Genomic DNA, 19,114 nt, shown 5'->3' with positions numbered 1-19,114 from the left:
GGCCGGCGCTACTCGAGTGGCTGGCGATGGAAGATCGGCGCGGCGGAGAGTGAAGTCGGCTAGGGCACAGCGACGATCGGTAGAGGAGAAGAAGAGAGGGGAAGAGAAGAAGAAACCGCCTCCGAGCGGTTTTGGGCAGAAATGGTGGCTCGGCGCGAGGAGGGAGGCTAAGGCACGCGGGGGAGAACTCGGCGGAGAAAAAAAAGAATAAAAGAAAAATAAAAGAAATAAGATAATTAAACTTTTCCTCGTTTAATCCGGGTAGCCTAAACAGGCTTTTCCGGACCCCGTTTTTATCCCGTGAACTTATCCATACGAGCTCCGAAAAATTCCCGAAAAATTTCCAAAAATTCCGGAAAAATCCCTTATTAATATTCTCTATTTTTCCGGTATTTTACAGGAAGAGCCTTAAAAATATGTTGTAAAATTTAATATACCCAAACCTTAGTACGACTTAAGGAGGATTGTTAACTTAAGGGGGAGAAAGAGTTCAACTATTTTAAATTTCTTTGAAACATTGATTTGAGTCTTTTTTTTTAAATTTGTAATTTACCTTCAACACATCTTGAAAAAATTATTTGCTTACCTATTTTTTTTAAAATCATTTTTTTAAAAAATTTCTTCTATTTTGAAAATCTTTCTTAAAACTTTTATGTGAAATTACTTTAATTTTTTTTAAACTTACATTAAAAATATTTCTTAAAAAATGTTTCTTTAAAATTACTTTGAAAATATTTTTTAGAAACTTTTCTTTACAAATATTTACTTAGATTTTTTTCAAAGGTTTATTTAAAAGTTTACGAAATAGTTTATTCCGATATTTTTGAAAAAGTTCACTTAAGAATTTTTTTCCCTACTTTGAAAATTTGACTTAGAAAATTCTTTTGAAAAGAGATTCCTCAATAATTACAAAAAAATTTCCTTGAATTTTTTTTTAAAAGTCCTACTTAGAAAATAATTTTACGAAAATTTTACTTAGCAAATTCTTTTAAACAATTATGCATTCATACTTATTTTTTACACTTATTGAAAACTTCCTTGAAAATATCTCAAAACTCTTTTGAAAAACATTTGAATTTCTTTCGTTCTTTAAACATTATTTGAAAATCTTTGACTACTTGTAAAATTGACTTGCAGAATATTTGGAAATGTTTTACAAAATTCAGCTTTGCAAAATATTTTGCAAAACTCAATTTTCATTATTTGAAAATCTTTTGAAAATTTTGAGAAGATTGTTTTCAAATCACTTTAATTTTTTATCTACTCCTCCCTATAATAAACCTGAGTTTTTTTTTCTGCAATGACTTCACCTTTGTTTACTTGAAAATATTACTTGTAAAAATTATTTTAAAAGATAACATTTTCTATTTGCAATGATTGTTTCAAAATTTAAGAACTTAAAATCATTATTTGAAAATTTGTTTGAAAAACTTAGTTGGTAGAATTTATTCATTTTGCTAAAACTTCACTTAAATTGTTCAAAAAATTTCAAATATTAGTCAAACAATTGGTTGAAATATTTGCAACTTGTGTTTAAACTTTTATAAAAAATTGGAAATTTGCGCTTAATGAGTTGTATCAATTTTTGATGTATGCCAAAGGGGGAGAATAGTGGGTTAGGCTAGAAAACTCCAACCCACTTAAATTCAACTTGTGTTTAAACTTTTATAAAAAATTGGAAATTTGCGCTTAATGAGTTGTATCAATTTTTGATGTATGCCAAAGGGGGAGAATAGTGGGTTAGATAAGAAAAATTCAACCCACTTAAATTTTGCATTACGTGTCTAATGCTTATTTGCATATATTTTTTTTTATCTCTAACCCAGGTTGTCATTACATCAAAAAAGGAGAGATTGTTGGTACAGGTTGCACTAATAATCAGGTTTTGATGAGCTAGGTCCGCAAAACTCGATAGTTGGTACAAAGTCCAGATAGATCAAAGGGCTGACTTGATATTTGACAAGAAGTCTAGCTGGATCTACGGGGCTTGACAATTGGCTGAAGTCCAGTTGGGTTTGCGAACTTCACAACTGGTATGATGATTTGGTGGGTCGAGAGACTAGTCGATAGACTGTAAATTGATAAGTGAAGGTAAGTCACTAGAGGAGAGTGACTAAGTGAGGACGTATCCTGATTAAAGGGACAATAGACGTCGGTCTAATGTAGGTTCATTTCAGAAACCTAAATTGAGACCCTGACTAGATTTTGATCTCGGAAAAATAGGATTTAACTCATAAATCTTTATAAACTATTCATACATATATTTTTATAACTCTGTGTTGTAAGATAAATGTAGACCTTCAAATTTTGCACGCGTAGCAACTAACATAGCTTGATTTCGATTTTAGAGTCAAAAGTTATGATCTTCAGAAGATTGCTATGTTAATTAAACCAGTAGGTGGAGGTGCCTTGAGCTTGCTGGAAGACGCCTTGAAGAGCTTGGAAGGCGCCTTGAAGAGATTTGAAGGTATCTTTTAGAGGATAAAACCTAAAGTTTGTAAATTTTATCATCATCGAAGATTGGGGGATAAACTTTACTTGTGGAGGCACCTTGGAGGAGGTTGAAGGCACCTTCCATAGCCTATATAAGCCTTGTTTGAGCAATATTCAAGACACAACTCTTCTAAAAGCTTGTATGCGTTTGTTTGGAGTTTCGACTGCTCCGAGTTTCTACTACTGCTCTGCTATGACACTGTTGTGCCTGACTACTGCTAAAGAGATGCCCAACACTGAGCTTGATCTGATTATCTTTGAGGGTGTTGGGTAACGAAATTTTAATACCGTACTTAATTTATGCATAAAGAAAAGTGTAGCGTGTTACACTCTTTCTTATTCTTTCATTATACTCGATCCCATCTTCCAGCAATTCTAGAAGAGGTATTTTAGTGGATTACCCATCGATAGATTTGAGGGACCTGGTCTTGAAATAGGAGTTGCTGAAGGCCTTGAACTAACTAAAATCGACCGTGTCTGTCTCTATCTTCTTACTTATTTTTTTATGTTTTTTCCGCGGTGTATTTTGATCTAAAATGAAAATAATAAGTTTTTTTAAAATCACGTGATTCACCCCCTCTCACGTGTGACTCGATCCAACAGGTTGAATTTTGACGAAAGATGAAGAAGACAAAGCAGATGGAGATGCATTACCACTTACCAGTGCTTGAAAAGGTATTGCAAGTGGCTGAGCGAGGAGAACTGACAGTTGAAGGAGATGATGCGCTGAAGGTGACGATGATCATCACCTCGATGTGTACTTCATGCCAGATGAGGCAGGGCGACAAAAAAATCGCTAGGTTACACGCCTGCTCTGGGCCCGCTTCGATGCATTTGCCTGCATTGGGCTGCAAAAAAAAAAAGGGATTAGGGAGGGGTTAAAAATTACTGGGCTGCATTGAGCTCCAGCCTAGTGCAGCCCAGCACTGGCTACGCTTTTGCATGTGTGACTGAATGGTTTTTGGTCGACCGTGCGCAGTCGATCGGACCAGTGAACTTGAATACTGCTAACACTACTTTACTTTAATATTTTATATCTATTATACTATTTTGGTGTTACAGGAAAGTTTTAGTTGATCAACCACAAAGTAGGACCAGTGAAAGTCCAAATAGGTCTAGAAAACTAAATATTTCGCAGGTAAGGTCAAGTAAACAACTAGAGGAGAGATATTCAGTGAGGACGAGTCCTAATGGGATTGTAGGTACTGATCTAACTTAGATATATTTTGAAAATCTAAGTTGAGACTAAAACTAGATCCTAGTCATATTAGACAAGATCTAATTCACAATTTTATTGTGTGTGCTAATCTATTTTATAGGTATTCTTTGTTATTTTGGACTAATATATTTTACAGGAGTTGTGCTTGAGGCACTTCAGTTGAATGGAGGGCACCCTGGACAAACAGTACTGGAGGTGCCTCTGCATAGATAAACTTCGAGGATGAAGTTTCAACCATTAGAGGCATCTTGGGTTGATTGGAGATGACTCAGAGCAGATTGGAGGCACCCTTAGACTATTGGAGGTGCCCTCAAGTGGATAAAAGTAAAGTTTTTGAATTAGATCAGCGCCTTGGGTCATTGGAGGTGCCCCTAATGCAGTATAAAAGATGGTGTTCGACCATAACTTTAATATCAAATTTCTACAAGCTTTCAAGTCCTTTCTGCAATGCCGTCTTTATACTACTATTGTGTTGCTACTTTGCTACGTCCGACTGCTGCAGTTAGAATAACACCAACCTCGAGCAACAATCTTCAATCTAGTGTAAGTGTTGGTAACAATTTAAATTATTTATTGTTATACTTGTATATGAAATTATAGAGTGTTACACTTTCCTCATCTATGTATTCGACCTCTCTTTCCAAAGGTTTTTTCAGAAGAGATTTTAATAGATTTCCCAATCAATACAATCCAAGGGATCATGAGCCTTGGAATAGAGGTCATTGAAGGCTTCAAACCAAATAATACTAACTCACGTACTCTCATTGCTTTTCTTGTAATTATTTTTTCATTGTTTCCACTACAACTCGATAAGTTTTTTTAACCTAAAAGGAATGAATTTTGAAAAAGAAAAATCAAAGTTTTTAAAATGAGATTCACCCTTCCTCTCTTGTTCATTTTGATCCTATAATATAATACAAATAGATGGCTGTAAATCAGGACAGAGTGGAACTTTATTTAGATAACTTTCTAAACTTGTTCATGTGTACTTGGATCATGAGAGCTTAGAGACTCTAATTAGGGGTTAATCACCTCTAATTACATCACCCAAGCTAGCCATCCTAAGCTCCATTATATAGAGCTTAGGGGAAACATCCAAGCTGTTTTTTCGCTACCAGTTAACTGGTAAGGTCACCAGTTGACTGACCTTCGTGAAAAATTGACCATTACACTCTAACAGCTCGATATGAGTCGACTGGTGTTAGGTCCATTCGACTAATCCGCTTTAATTGAGAGAACAGAAATATTCTATTTTCTCCCAGTCGACTGACGAACATATCAGTCGACTGGTCACCCTAGGATGAGTGAACATAAGCTCACACTTGCTGTTTCCCAACCACTAGTGGACTAAGACATATATCAATCAATTGGTAAACCCTAACACTAGGTTTTTTACCCCGAGTACAATCACTCAACACTTATTCTTGCCCACACAACTTGACCTTGCCTTCTAGTCTCCTCCATCAGCCTTACGTCCCTTAGATGCTTCCCCATCCTTCACGCTGTGCCTTTAAAAGCTTCCTTCAGCCTTGTTCTTATTGCCAGGTCTTCCATTGCTAAGAGATGTTGGTTGGTCCTAGGAAGATCGTACCGATTTCACTGTACAAAAATTTTGTACAAGTGTCAAACATTTCCTAAACAACCTATTGTGTTCTTTAGAAGTTAAATTAGGAATCACAGACGGAACTTAACATCATTGATTCCAAATTTAACTTATCTGTTCTTAATGGTTTAGACTTGGATCGCAAGCGGAACTTAACACTAATGATCTAAATCCACTTATGTTATAAATTTAATTAAATATTAATTTCTAAAATTGGCTTCCAGGACTGCATGGCGAGGCACATGACCTTCTTGGGTACGGGAGCATCCACTACCGCCTAGACAAAGCCTTTTAAGGAAAGCTAATATTTAATTTCCTTATATAACTCTAGGTTTAACCAAAAAGAACAATCGAATCACAAATTCGAAAAATAAAGAAAAACACAAACACGAATTACTAATTCGAAAAAACTAAATCTAATGTCTCTTGTGTTTGGAATTCATATAAAGAAAAATAACTAGCATGATGCGGAAAACAATTGCACATTAATTTTTTTTCATTTTATCCTTATGTCAAATCTAACTTTTTCTTTTTTTCTTTTTTTCTTTTCTATGCATGCAACATCTCTTCTCTTTCCTCTCTTTTTTGCATGCATGCATAACTATTGCAGTACTAATTTTTGAAAATCGACACAATATATAATTACATTATCATTCAACCACAGGCCTAATTTTTCGGAGAACAAGACCATATTTTAGTTGATGCTTCCAATAATATTTTAATACATTCGAAGAAGTTGAGATAAGTAATGGAGTGCACTGTTAGAGTCCTTGCGTTCTCAGAAATCCATAAGATATGAAATGAGTCCAGTCAGACCTGTCTAGGTCATCAGTAAGTTTTGATTAAAATCTACTGATGGACCTAGACAGATCTGATTGAACCTATTTCAAGTTCTATGAATTTCTGAGGCTGTAAGGAGTCTAACGGTGCCTTCCATAGTCCAATAGTGTCCTCCATTGCTTATTTAACTTATTCGGATGTGTTAAAATGTTATTAAAAAAATCAGTTAGAACCGTAAACCTCTTGGCCATGATATACATCATATCAGGCCCAAGGAGTTTAGGGTTTAGTTGATTTTTACAATAACATTTTAACACCTTCGAACAAACCGAAATAAACAATGGAGGTCAAGCCCCATTGATGGATCTAGACAGGTCTGATGGATCTATTTCAGATCCTATGAATTTCTGATGTTGTAAGGAGTCTAATGGTGTTCTCCATTGCTTATTTCGAGTTTTTTTGAATGTTATTGAATGAATCAACTAAAATATGACCTTGATATATGAGAAATCAGGCATATGACATTACCAAAATATAATGTAATTATCTGTTGTGCTGATTTTCAAAAATCATCATTACAATAGTTATACATGTATGAAAAAAAAGAGATGAAAGAAAAGAGAAGAGAGGAACGAGAAAAGACGTTGCATGCATAAAAGAGAGGAAATAAAAAATATAAAGAGAAAGATAAAAGAGAAGGAGAAATAATCAGATTTAACGTGGGGTAAAATGGAAAAAAATGGGCCTTTTGAATATTTTCAATGTTTGAGATGTCTTTTGATCAATTCTGATCTTTAGAGGTACCCTTTGGGCAATTGCCCTAGTTAGTTCATTTAATTATTGGAGTATTTAAGCTCCATAATGGTAATATTTAAATGTTGATAAAGACATCATATTTTCTAGTTATATATTATTTTCAAGTGAACATATAGCACATGAGAATCCTACGAAACATCCTTTTTGATGACTCACTAAATCTTTGAAAATTTATCAAGATGTCAATTCACTCAATTAGTAAATGTAGAATCGTGCAATGTATCATGAACTTTAAGTTAAAGTCCAACTATAAAGTAGGAGTGAATAGATATATTCCACATAAAGCTAAAAATGAGAAGATTATCGAGTATAATTGATGATGCCTTCGACCTTATTTAGACTCTTGGTGTTCTTTGAGTAATGTTGGCATTCCTAATCGTACAAAGGAGTTTAAGGAAAAACCTATTCAAATGTGTAGAATAACTATTAGATCTATTGAACTTTTGTTGTCTAGGAGCTTGTCTTGTTTTATCAATTATGGTAAATAGGTAAATATGCTCGTTCCCAGTCCGTTTCAGGATCAACACGGAGGAGGTAAATCACGAACGGTTACTAACCTTTGGAATAGTAACTAGCACATAAGGAAGGTATTTACCTCGGCTATGTCAAGATTCGAACCTTAGACTTCATTATGACAATACCTCATACGTTAGCCATTAAACCCATTCAAGGGGACTGTCTTTCTTTAGGGTTCAGTAATAACACATTTGATACATATGTCAACAACGCAAAATGAAATCTAATTTAAATTTTCCATCAAACACATTAAAATATTTGAGGACCGCGCCTTAAATTCAAAACTCATTTATTAAATAGCCCAAAAGTGCTTTGAAAGTAGTTAACAATAATATCCTAAAACGTTTGTTTAGGTTTAGACTATAATTAACAACTAGTGCAGTGTTTTACATCGAGCTGCTCAATTATTGCGCACGTGAGAGAGACATGCACAGCAAATTGTTTCATCAGTTGTCCACTCAAAGTTAGAGATGAAGAAACATTGACATTTTTAATGAATCGAGCACACAGATTTCGGCATTTTTCATTTCGCCTATCTAACTTTTCTAACATCAAAATCGTGCCGCGTGCCCTGGTCCTTTAATTATTTTTAAAAGTTTATCACTCAATTTACATTGTTGAATTTAGATTAAAAATAAAATATAAATGCATTAAATAGGCTTTTAGAAACTACATTAATTTTAATTTGAACTGATTCTAGATTTACAGATTGATTTTATCTAAAATTAATACTATGGTTACTTGGGAGAGTAAAATTAAACTAAAATTTTTTTTTTATTGTTTAATTTATTAAAATTTTAAGACGGAAGAAAAATATAATCCATCAGTAGATAATTTTAGAGTTAAAATCGATCATCTCCAGTGACGGATCAATGAATTTAAGTATGGAGGGGCGATCACGATCTGAGCCAAGCGCAACCAATTTTTATACGGAACAAGAGGTGGTATCCTCCATCTTCACCAGTGAAATCTTATAATATTACGGGTTGCACTGCCCACAAGGGGGGTGGAGGGCGACCGCCGATGCCATTTCTCTTGTGAATCCGCCCCTGATCATCTCAAAATTGGACGGAAAGTAACAAATAAGAAAAATGATGCATGTACTCATTTTCATTCATAAAATTACATCATATATAAAAATAAATGACGCATGTACCCTTTTTAACTCATAAAATTATCCATATACTTAAAAAATGATGTAAATTATAAAATTATACCGTATGTATTCACCTTCCTCAATTAAGAAAAACAAACATCTAAAAGAAGAGATTTCTTTTTCTTTTTATTTTTTTTTCATGCACTTAGATTTATTTCATTCATCTACTCCTTAAGATAAACAACGGATCTAGAAAACTCTATATTACTTCAAATCAAATTTAATATATTTTTGAAAATATATTTTTGAAAGCCTCTTGGATATATATATATAAATTTGGATAAATGGGAAATAATAAATTTATAAAAGTTTGATGAAATTTATCATAAATTTATTATAAAATGTAGAATAAATTTTCTTCCAGAGCTCTCCTAATTAAAAAATCTTAAATTTTTAAATATTATAAATTCACAAAGAAATTGACTGGTACATCGAAATCAAAGCAACTGATGCACTCATGTCTTTAATATTATAAAATGTCTAAATCAAACTCTTCCTTATTTGTCTTCCGTGAAAATATTTTTCATTGTGAAAATAACTTGATCCCAAGGAGGTCGCTGAAACAATTTCAGAGGCTGAAAATGTTTTGAAACCTAATTTGTCAACGCCTTCTCCTGTTTTTTCATCACAATCTAACAAGGACATATGCATTGGAGCAAAAACTGATAAAGTCATCATACTAGCTGTTCGAATACTACGTTCTAACGTACAGTGATTTTTTTTTTTTTTTTTTTTTTCATGAGAGAGATTAAATATAATTCGAGATATTTTATATCTCTGCTATTAGTTTTTGAAATAGTGACTAGTACATAAGAGAGATATTTATCTTGATTTTATCGAGATTCGAACCTCAGACCTCATGATGATAACACCTCATACGCTAACTACTACACTCATCCGAAGGGATTCCATCGCGCGCGCGCACGCGCACATCACAATCTTACACGAACACACAGTACAGTAGTACAATGCAACTCATTGATTGAATAGAAACAATAAACCAGCAATAATGCTGAATATGTTTACAGTCTAGCAAAAATGAAAAAGCCTGATAAAATTTTCTATTTTTGAGATCAAGTTGCTTCACCTAACAGGATTTTGAGAATGGTACATCAATAATTCAAGGTCTGTGTTCAGATAGCGAGGTGACGAAAAAAGGAAGAACTTGGTGGACACCAAAAATCTACTGGAAGTTTTCCCCCGCCAATCCCTTTCATTGGTTGTTGGCCCGGTGCCCATTAATGCCTCCACACGTGATCAGTAAAAAAAAAAAACAATGACTGGATCGAATCTCTAGATTGTGGTAGGGGCAGTCCCCAGTGCAATTTGCCTCATGACTCCATAATTGCACCTACTAATTAGAATAAGTAGGGCAGTCCACACTGCAATTTGCCTCCCTAATCTTCTCTACTCAAAAGGAGATGGTAATTAGAGGTTAGCAGGGTTTTGTGTAGCCTCTCATGGTTGCAACTCAGCTGTGGTGGTTTCCAGCTTTTCCCCTTGCCCTTGCAAGGCTAATAGCTCCAAGTTCAGACAGGGACAGTGTACCTTATCTGACAGTCTCTCCACATGCAGGAGGTTTTGTGTGCAGCAATTAACCATGGCTTGTAGTTTTCATGTAGGATGTTGCTGTATTGCTAGTCGGCCAAGGATCTGAGCGTTGTTACTCTCAGGTTAAGCTCCAAAATCCTTTCTTGCTTTCGAGTTTGGTGCGATTAGGGTATGTGTCGAGCAATGGACACAGATGCTCAGATTCATGAAGAAGATTCAAGAGAGCAGCACCTCCGGAAGCAGCTTGCTGCTGCTGTGAGGAAGATTGGGTGGAGTTATGCAATCTATTGGTCCATCTCCAGCCACCAGCCAGGGTAATTAAACTAGTGTCTCTCTTGTTGTTGGATTTGTTAGAGTCAAGAGGATATTTTCATTGTGTTCTTCTTTAGAACTTTCCTCCTTTATGGTGCCACCTAAAGTACCTTTTTTTTTAAAATGATTTTACTGTTTCAAATTTACTCATTTGTTTAGGGTTTTGGCATGGACTGATGGGTTCTATAATGGTGAAATCAAGACAAGGAAGACTACACAACCCACAGAACTGAATTCAGATCATATTGGCCTCCAGAGGAGTGAAGAGTTGAGAGAATTGTATGAATCACTTTCAGCAGGTGATAGCAATCTTCACAATAGAAGGCCTTGTGCTTCATTGTCGCCGGAGGATCTCACCGATACCGAGTGGTATTACTTGGTTTGCATGTCCTTCACCTTCACTATAGGGCAAGGGTAATGATGTTCTTCATCAGTCATGGATCTCATTGTTCGTCTGCTTTAATTCCACATTTATGTTTACAGTTTCGGTTTCGACTTTCTTTTGCTGTTCAGATTGCCTGGTAAAGCGTTTGCGAACGATCAGTATGTGTGGTTGAACCATGCTCAGTTTGCCGATTGCAAGATTTTTTCGCGCTCTCTACTTGCAATGGTGGAAAACATACACCACTCACTGAACATGTTCTTTAAAGTTCTAATTTAGTCAGTTGCATGATTACATTACTTGTAAGGCTAACATTTGGTTACTCTTTCTCTTTTGATATGTTGCTCCTGTTTTCTTTGCTCTGTCTGTCGTTCGACGCCATCCAGAGCGCATCTATACAGGTAACAAAGGACTCTGATTCGATATCAAACTTGTAACTGCTACACTTGACATCTTACACATCTTGAACTTGAGCTTTCCATGCATAATAGCCATGTAAAGTATCTTCTTGTTAGAAGAATCTCAAGAATTTTTAGCTAGTCGTTGTAACTTCGATTTCTAAATATTTCATTCACAAGTTTGCCTCTTTCAGACTGTGTTGTGTATCCCTTTCATGGATGGTGTGCTGGAGTTTGGTACAACTGAATTGGTGAGTTTCGATTCATTTTTAGTTTGATACTTCAAGTTTGCCTTTCCAATTCGGGTTTATTTAACGCGAGTATCTTTCTTCGATATGAAACAACTTATTGAAAGGTTTTGGAGGATCCAGCTTTTGCTACGCAAACCACAAATGTCTTTTGGGAGCTACCGGTTCCAGTTTGCTCTGAACAATCTATATCCACTCCTGAAATGGCTGAAATGGCCGCTACCGATCAAGTTATTCAAAATCAAAATCTCGGTGACGATTTAGACAATTCTATGGTTTTGGAGGATGAAAATTTGGTCATAGAAAGCTCAAATCCACTGGAGATTCATCCGGTGCATTTTCCTTTTGCTCTTCAGTCGTATGCCACTACAAAGGATGAGGCTGAGAAACTGCATTTTGATATCTGTGAAGAACTGAATATCAGTTCTCCCGGTGATGGCTCGAATGAGTGCTTTCGAACTCAACAGCTCGAGGATCTGCTCGAACTGAATGGGCTAAATTGCCTTCATGGTTCTCTAAACTCAAATGAGCAAGAATCATTGTCCATTGTTGATGCTCAACAGCTTCTTTCTTCGACCAATAAGGTCCAAGTTGGCAACGACATACACTATGTGAGGACTCTTACTAGGATTCTATGCAACTCTAAACAGGTAAAAACATGTAGCCTCCTTAACAACTCAATGACAGCAAGCAAAATGCTGATGGATGTTTGTTATTGTTGTCGAAACAGGTAAAATCAATGCCATGCTTCTCAAAGGTCTCTCACAAATCAAGTTTTATCGTCTGGAGTAGAGGTTTGAGCAGCGCAAAACCATTCAATGGCACACCACAAAAGCTGCTGAAGAAGATTATAATTGATGGAGAATGGTTACTCAATGGCAGCATTCTAAATTGCCAAGAACAAAATGGTTTACCGGGGAATCTATTGAAGAAAGGACAGCCACGCACAACCAGTGTTTTGTCGGAGAGAAGGAGAAGGGAGAAATTGAACGAGAAATTCGTGCTTTTGCAATCGTTGGTTCCTTCCATTAGCAAGGTGATCCTATAGCTTTCTCAAAGCCTCCATCTGTATTTCATAACAATATAGTCACTAGTGTTAGAGAAGTCAATTGCTGCTCCATCTTTCTTCATTAGGTTGACAAGGCATCTATCCTTGGCGACACAATTGATTACCTGAAAGATCTTGAGAAAAGAGTGCAAGAGCTAGAATCGTGCCGGAAGTCATCAGAGGATCTTGACACTGAAGACAGAAGTAAGCATCCTGATGATGTAGCAGAAAGAACATCTGACAACTATGGCAACAAAGAGATCACCATTGTTGGCAGGAAGCGGTCGGCGCACAAGCGTAAAGCTGACCTCCTCGAAGCAGAAGGGGAGCACCACTGGGTGCTATCCAAAGAAGGCCCTATCGATGTCAATGTTACCTTCAACAAAAAGGAGGTTGCAGTGGTGATGCATTGCCCCTGGAGGGAATGCCTGTTGCTTGAGATCGTCGAATCTATAGGCAATTTCCACTTGGATCCTGTCTCGATGCAGTCCTCGATCGTCGAGGGTGCGCTTGCTTTGACGATCAAATGCAAGGTAAATGCAGTGGATTACATTCTGTAGTTTTCGGTTGGATTACCAATTGATTGCCTCTTGGTGTCGAATGCAGCTCAGGAGCACCAGTGAGGCCTCACCAGGGATGATAAAGAGAGCACTGCAGAGAGTAATAGGTAAATGCCTGTAATGGTGATGATGATTTGAGCACTAGTGAATGATCTGTTAGAACTCTGAGTAACATGTCTATGAATTTCGAATTGCCGCCTAAACTAGATCGAATGAGCCACATGGTTACGATCGATTGGTTTATGATGCACATAGTTGACAATGACCTATATATACTTCAATTCGAGAGGGACCAACCTCAGGAGTAAATGATCAAAGTAGAAGATTTTCAATCCTCCTCAAGATCACGCTATCGCATATGAATCGACAAAAGATTCAAGCGACAATACAGGATCTTTTCGGAAATCTACAACAAATATGTGAAATCGAAAGGCAATGGAAGCTTTAAAGAAAAGAAAATGGTATATCCACACCAATCCAGAAACATTCTCATCTTCATTGTCATGGGAGGAATTATATATATATATATATATATATTTTGTTGAAGTTAGGAAGATGAGCCTCTTCCTCTTCCAATCCATTCACCTTCCTCCATCAATGAAGGGGAAGAGACCTTCTACACCCTAGTCCAAAGCAATCTAAAGGAGTTGATCATAAGAGTGAAAGAAGAACACAAGAGAAGACTTGAGATTTGGTTTGTGAAATCTTGAAGAACTTCCTGATTCGTTTGAGATTGTTCTTTCAATTAGGGATGTTCATTATTCGGGTTAATCCATTAATCCGCCCGATCCAAATAACATTTGGGTTATTTGGTTTGGGTAAATGAAATTTGGGTCGGTTGAATGAACTGATCCGAAATATTAATTGAGTTAATGATTTGATTTTGGATAGCTTCTCATCCAAATAACTCGGCCAAAACCCGAATAAGGAATTAATATATATTTTATATTTTTTTTAATATAATATTTGGAATCTTTAAAATATGTAGGTATTTTTTTCTTATATTGAATGAAACTATTTTATAAAATTTAGAGTTTATTTATTTGTAAATATAAATTATTTGGAGTTTATTTATTTGAAAAATATTGAAAATTCAAAATGGAAAAAATGGGTTAATTGGTACCGAACTAAATAACCCGAATTAGTTTCGGGTAATTCAGTTTGATTCTTGGTCGGATTTAGAAAATTATAAAATTTGAATAACCCAAACCGAATAATCCAAATAACCTGAACTCATCCAAATGAACACCCTTACTTTCGATGATAAGCGAAGATTAAGAAATACTACGGGAGATCACTATGAGTTTTACAAATTCGTATTTATGTATTTCATGCATTTAGATCAAAGCATAAGATCTCTTATGCTTATAGATCATGTTACTATAAAAGGATCTATGCAAGATATGCCAATAGGTCTGTTCGAATGGTATGCACATGTTCATTGCTGGAGGAATCATTGACGCAGTTTGCTTTATCGGATTCCACCGCCGTTAGGCCTGTCACTAGGCACAATCGCGATTTACTCCATCGCCGAACCCCGAGAGCAGTAGATGATAACCACGGAGTTTGTCTTCATTTCTAGTAATGGACGAATAGGAGGTCAGTCCTCCTATTATGATCAACGGACGAAGGGGGTTGGAGGTGATGGCGGCGTGGGTGTTGGCGACAGAGAAGAGAAAAGTGACGTAGGTGATAGCGAACAAAAACAGAAGCATTAGATTTCGTACCAAGTATTAAGTTTAGTGCATATGTTTCGGCAAAGTTTTTTTTTTTTCCAACTATTAAGTTTATTATTAATGCATTAAACTAAGGTTTATTAATGCATGAAAAAAAAAACTTTTGAAACTCATGCATGTTGAAATTAATGCCAAGTAGCGTTAGTGCAAAATTTTAATTAATACATGTTGCAAGAAAATAGTTTAATTATTTCATGATTCAATTAAATTAGAAATTAAATTTTATTTTTTAATATTTCAATTAATTGGGCATGGACTTGAATAATTGGGTCATTGAGATTCCGGTCTGGTTCAAACCATTAGTTAGTTTAACCAGATCAGTTTGGTCCAATTAGACTGAAGTCTAGTTTAAATCATTGGTTGGTTTAACTAGATCAGGTTAGTTCTTTTAGACCCCAATCCGGTTCAAACAATTGGTTGATTTAACCAGATCAGTTTGATTCAATCAGACCACATTGAATCTAATTGGACTGGACCTTTCCAGATTTGATCAAGTGGACTAGATTTGTTCTCATAGGTCAGATTTGGTCAAAATTAGGTCAAATTGTCTAATGAGCTAGGATTGATCAAATAAACATTAATTTGATCAATAAATCTAGTTTAGACGTAAATGAGCTTAGGTTAAACAATAATAGGTAAGACATCCCTGTCCGATTATATTAGTTCTAACGAGAACAATGGACCAAGTTCAGGATTCAATTTCTCAATTGATCAGTCCAATGTGTCAGTCCATTAGAGCTCCTCAAATAAAGAAAGTTAGTTTTTCTTATTTATTTATGGATTCTATGTATTAGTTCTATGCATATGTGTGAATTGAAAGGAACCGATTTTGTTGCTGATTTATCAGTTTTGTACTAATATTATTATTTTCAATTTTATATGTCATGGATGGTATGCACAATGATCCGTCGTGATGTGCGACGGAATGAGTTGAGGGAGGAGATTGAGGAGATAGAGTATGATCCATTTTACGGACTCAGAGTATATATTGGATGTCTCGCTCGACTGTTAGAAGCTCTAACAGGAAGAGTTTCTAATCCTAGATAATTATAGGATCTGGGATTTGGTCCAATTGCCACCGATACACCTCAATGAAGTAGCACACCATTTATGGGAGCTCTCTGAAAGGTGAATCTCATATGCACAATTGTGTGTGAAGCTACTTCACCATGTGGAGCTACTTCACCATGTGGATCAAGAGGATCCTGAAAAGTTTAAGGAGGATCCATAAGAGGATCTGAATATCTATCCAATAGAGAATCTTGAAACTAGTGTACCTAAGATTGTCCTAATTGAGTCTAAGATGAAAGGAATAGTGTTGACCGCTATACTAGTGTTTGTCCTAGTAGCAGCGGTGCTAGCTTATCTAGCTGATTAGAGTGTTGTTGTTACTGTCATTATGTATGAACAATATTAGCCAATTAAATTTAATAAAATCATGTAGTAGAAACTATTGTTATGTATGAACATTACTACTTTATGAAATATTATGTTATACGTTAACAAACAAGAAAAGAAATGTTATGTGTTAACCATCTTAAAAGAATGATTAATTCATTTAAATGATGAGTTTATTTCATGATTTGTTCATTTGATGAGATATGTATAATAGTATTGATTAATGTTGGTTAGATTAGATTATACAAATGATGAATGGAAATGTAGTTGCCACTTGATTTTGTAAGCCAACTTAAATTAATATTAAATTAAACATAAATTATATACATGTGAAAGACACTGAATTATTAAATAATGTGTTTATTTATGTTAGATCATGACAAATAAGAATATCATAGCTAAATTTAATAATAGAGAGAAATTATAAGGGGATAACTATAAAATCTGACACTTTAAGATACAATATGTTCTTGAGGAAAAAAAAGTTCTAGAGGCTCTAAATCAGTTCATGGAAGAACCTGCTGATGATTCTACAACACAACACAAATGTGACCTTGATGTCTACTGTTAAGTTAATATTGATTAGGTCAATGGTAAACAACTTGGTATTTGAGTATGAGTCATTACCATTGGCTCATGCTGTCTGGTCAACCCCTAGAGAGAAGTACAGTGGAGTAAGTCTCAGTAAGCTTCGTTAGCTGACAATTAAATTTGATAATTACAAAAAGTGCCCAAATGTCACCAAGACCCAACATATGAGGGAAATGACTAATATGATTCAGGAGCTAAAGACTGTTGGTCATAAGTTGACTGATGAACAATAGGTTCAAGCAGTAATTTGTTCCCTTTTTAATTCTTGGAAAATGATAAAATAGAACCTTATACACAGTAAAAGTATCAAGATTTTCACTGATGTCTCATGCCATGTCGAACTTGAGGCGAAGAGAATATACTTAGTAAGGATTTTTAGTCAAGCTTTTGTAGCTGAAGGTTCTGGTTCTAAGAATAAGAAAAGATGGTTTAAGAGAGGAAAGGAAAAGGGAAAAGAAGCTGGTGCTGTTGCTGGGCAAGACCAAATCAAAAAGAAAGGGAAGAAATATGGACAAAAACCTAAGAGAAAGCTGACTTGCTATAACTGTGGCAAGAAGGGTCATTTTGCTTGGGATTGTACTGAGCCAAAAAAGGTAAATCCATGTTTATCTTTTTTCCATGAACATTATGTTGGTAGTTCAATGTTGTTTGCTGATTCTTATCTTTTGTGGATTATAGATTCAGGAGCAACAAATCATGTAGCTCGTGATCGAGTACATATGTGGAGTACCGTTGGGTACTAGCTCACAACAAATGAATATATATATATATATATATATATATATATATATATATATATATATATATATATATATATATATTAATTTCACATCAAATAACATAAATTCAAGATTAAAATACCAAATTAGATCAGTGGCAACGCAAAAGAGTAAGTATAGTGATGATGGAGAGAACGAGGTATATATATATATATTAATTCCACATCAAATAACATAAATTCAAGATTAAAATACCAAATTAGATCAGTGGTAACGCAAAAGAGTAAGTATAGTGATGATGGAGAGAACGAGGAGAAGAGGAATATTGATCCACAATCATACTACTAGAAGATCTATGCATGAGAATCATATAGAACATGAATATATAAAACATCACGAGATATTGATCTTCTGAGCCATTCGTCATAAGTACTTCCCGATTTAACCGATAAAAAATTTCAATAGGACTAGACTGGTCGCCTCATGCCCGATGTTACCTGTAAAGTGTGAGAATATAATGAAAATTCCATTTGGGATAATTGCATGAATTTAAACTAAATCAAATGAGCCACATGATTTAGGAATCATTTATGATGTACATATTTGATAATGCCTTATATATACTTCAATTTGAAGGAGACCAAAGGAGCATGTGGTAAATGACAGAGTGATTTTCTCAAACAACAATTAAAGTTCAAAACTCACACATCGTATGTATACCATGTTTGAACAACTAGTGATGTTGGACATCATATCAGGAGCTACCTTACTTCCCAAATTTGCTAAAATATGAACTCGGATCATCCACCTCAGAATTAGTCAATATATAAAAAAATTAATTAGGTTAGGTAATATCAAATCTGGGGCAACCGGTCCGACTTGACCTCACGAAAGTTTTCTACTGGCCGTTATGGTAAATCAGAAAGTACTCGTGGTGGGCAGTCTAGAAGACCAATATCCTTTATTACGTGTCACATTTGGAGGAAAAATTAGACATTATAAACTAGTATAAAAGATAGAAATGAGTTCTAATGCCATGATAGCATTAGATGGTAGATAGACATTTTATTTATAGAGGTATTATATTTGAAATTTACAATAAATCGAGAAATATCTTCCCCTTAATTAGAAACAAGTTGTTCATAAAATTGTAAGAAGACAAAAATACCCTTTAAAGCTATAATAATTACAATTTAACTCGAGCCCGATTAATTGGTACAGAATCCTCCAACCCGCACCGGTTGAATTAACGAATCTTGTTTATTTAAAAGGGTTCGGGAAGGAACCAATGAATACAATCTCTCTTGCTAAACCCTTCACTTAGGGAGGAGTTGCTTCTCGCCGACTTGCTCGAGAGATCGAAGGGGGAGCGATGGTGAGCAAGAGGCAGAAGGAGGTGCGGAAGAGGTTCGAGGAGGTGAATCCCTGACCAGAGGATGCCACCACTTCGGTCCCCAAGGCAGAGAAGGGGACGAAGAAGAGGAAGACGGGTGGCGACTTCAGGAAGAAGAGTAGAATTCAAGTCTGAGGAAGCACCCACTCAGGTCCCAGGGATGCCCCCGAAGAGAACTGCTATATTTACAAGTCA

General features: G+C 35.5%; 1 protein-coding gene across 2 annotated transcripts; it reads left to right on the top strand.

Annotated features, from left to right (window-relative positions):
• The first annotated feature begins 9,969 nt into the window (after window positions 1–9,969).
• Window positions 9,970–13,285, top strand: LOC122016048 (transcription factor EGL1-like). Of its 2 annotated transcripts, XM_042573197.1 has the most exons (10): window positions 9,970–10,161; window positions 10,257–10,448; window positions 10,606–10,860; window positions 10,960–11,056; window positions 11,215–11,229; window positions 11,421–11,477; window positions 11,582–12,124; window positions 12,205–12,510; window positions 12,609–13,055; window positions 13,129–13,285. In XM_042573197.1, exons 2-10 carry the CDS (start codon window positions 10,306–10,308, stop codon window positions 13,201–13,203), a joined length of 1,938 nt encoding a protein of 645 aa, XP_042429131.1. In that variant the 5' UTR covers window positions 9,970–10,161; window positions 10,257–10,305; the 3' UTR covers window positions 13,204–13,285. The 2 variants fall into 2 exon arrangements, with proteins under 2 accessions (XP_042429131.1, XP_042429130.1); XM_042573196.1 differs by having other exon boundaries at window positions 9,970–10,448.
• The last annotated feature ends 5,829 nt before the right edge of the window (window positions 13,286–19,114 follow it).

The sequence above is a fragment of the Zingiber officinale genome, chromosome 8B, assembly GCF_018446385.1.
Source record: "Zingiber officinale cultivar Zhangliang chromosome 8B, Zo_v1.1, whole genome shotgun sequence".
NCBI classification, from domain to species: domain Eukaryota; kingdom Viridiplantae; phylum Streptophyta; class Magnoliopsida; order Zingiberales; family Zingiberaceae; genus Zingiber; species Zingiber officinale.
The sequence above is the reverse complement of the archived record's forward strand: the minus strand, read 5'-3'. Positions and strand labels throughout refer to the sequence as shown.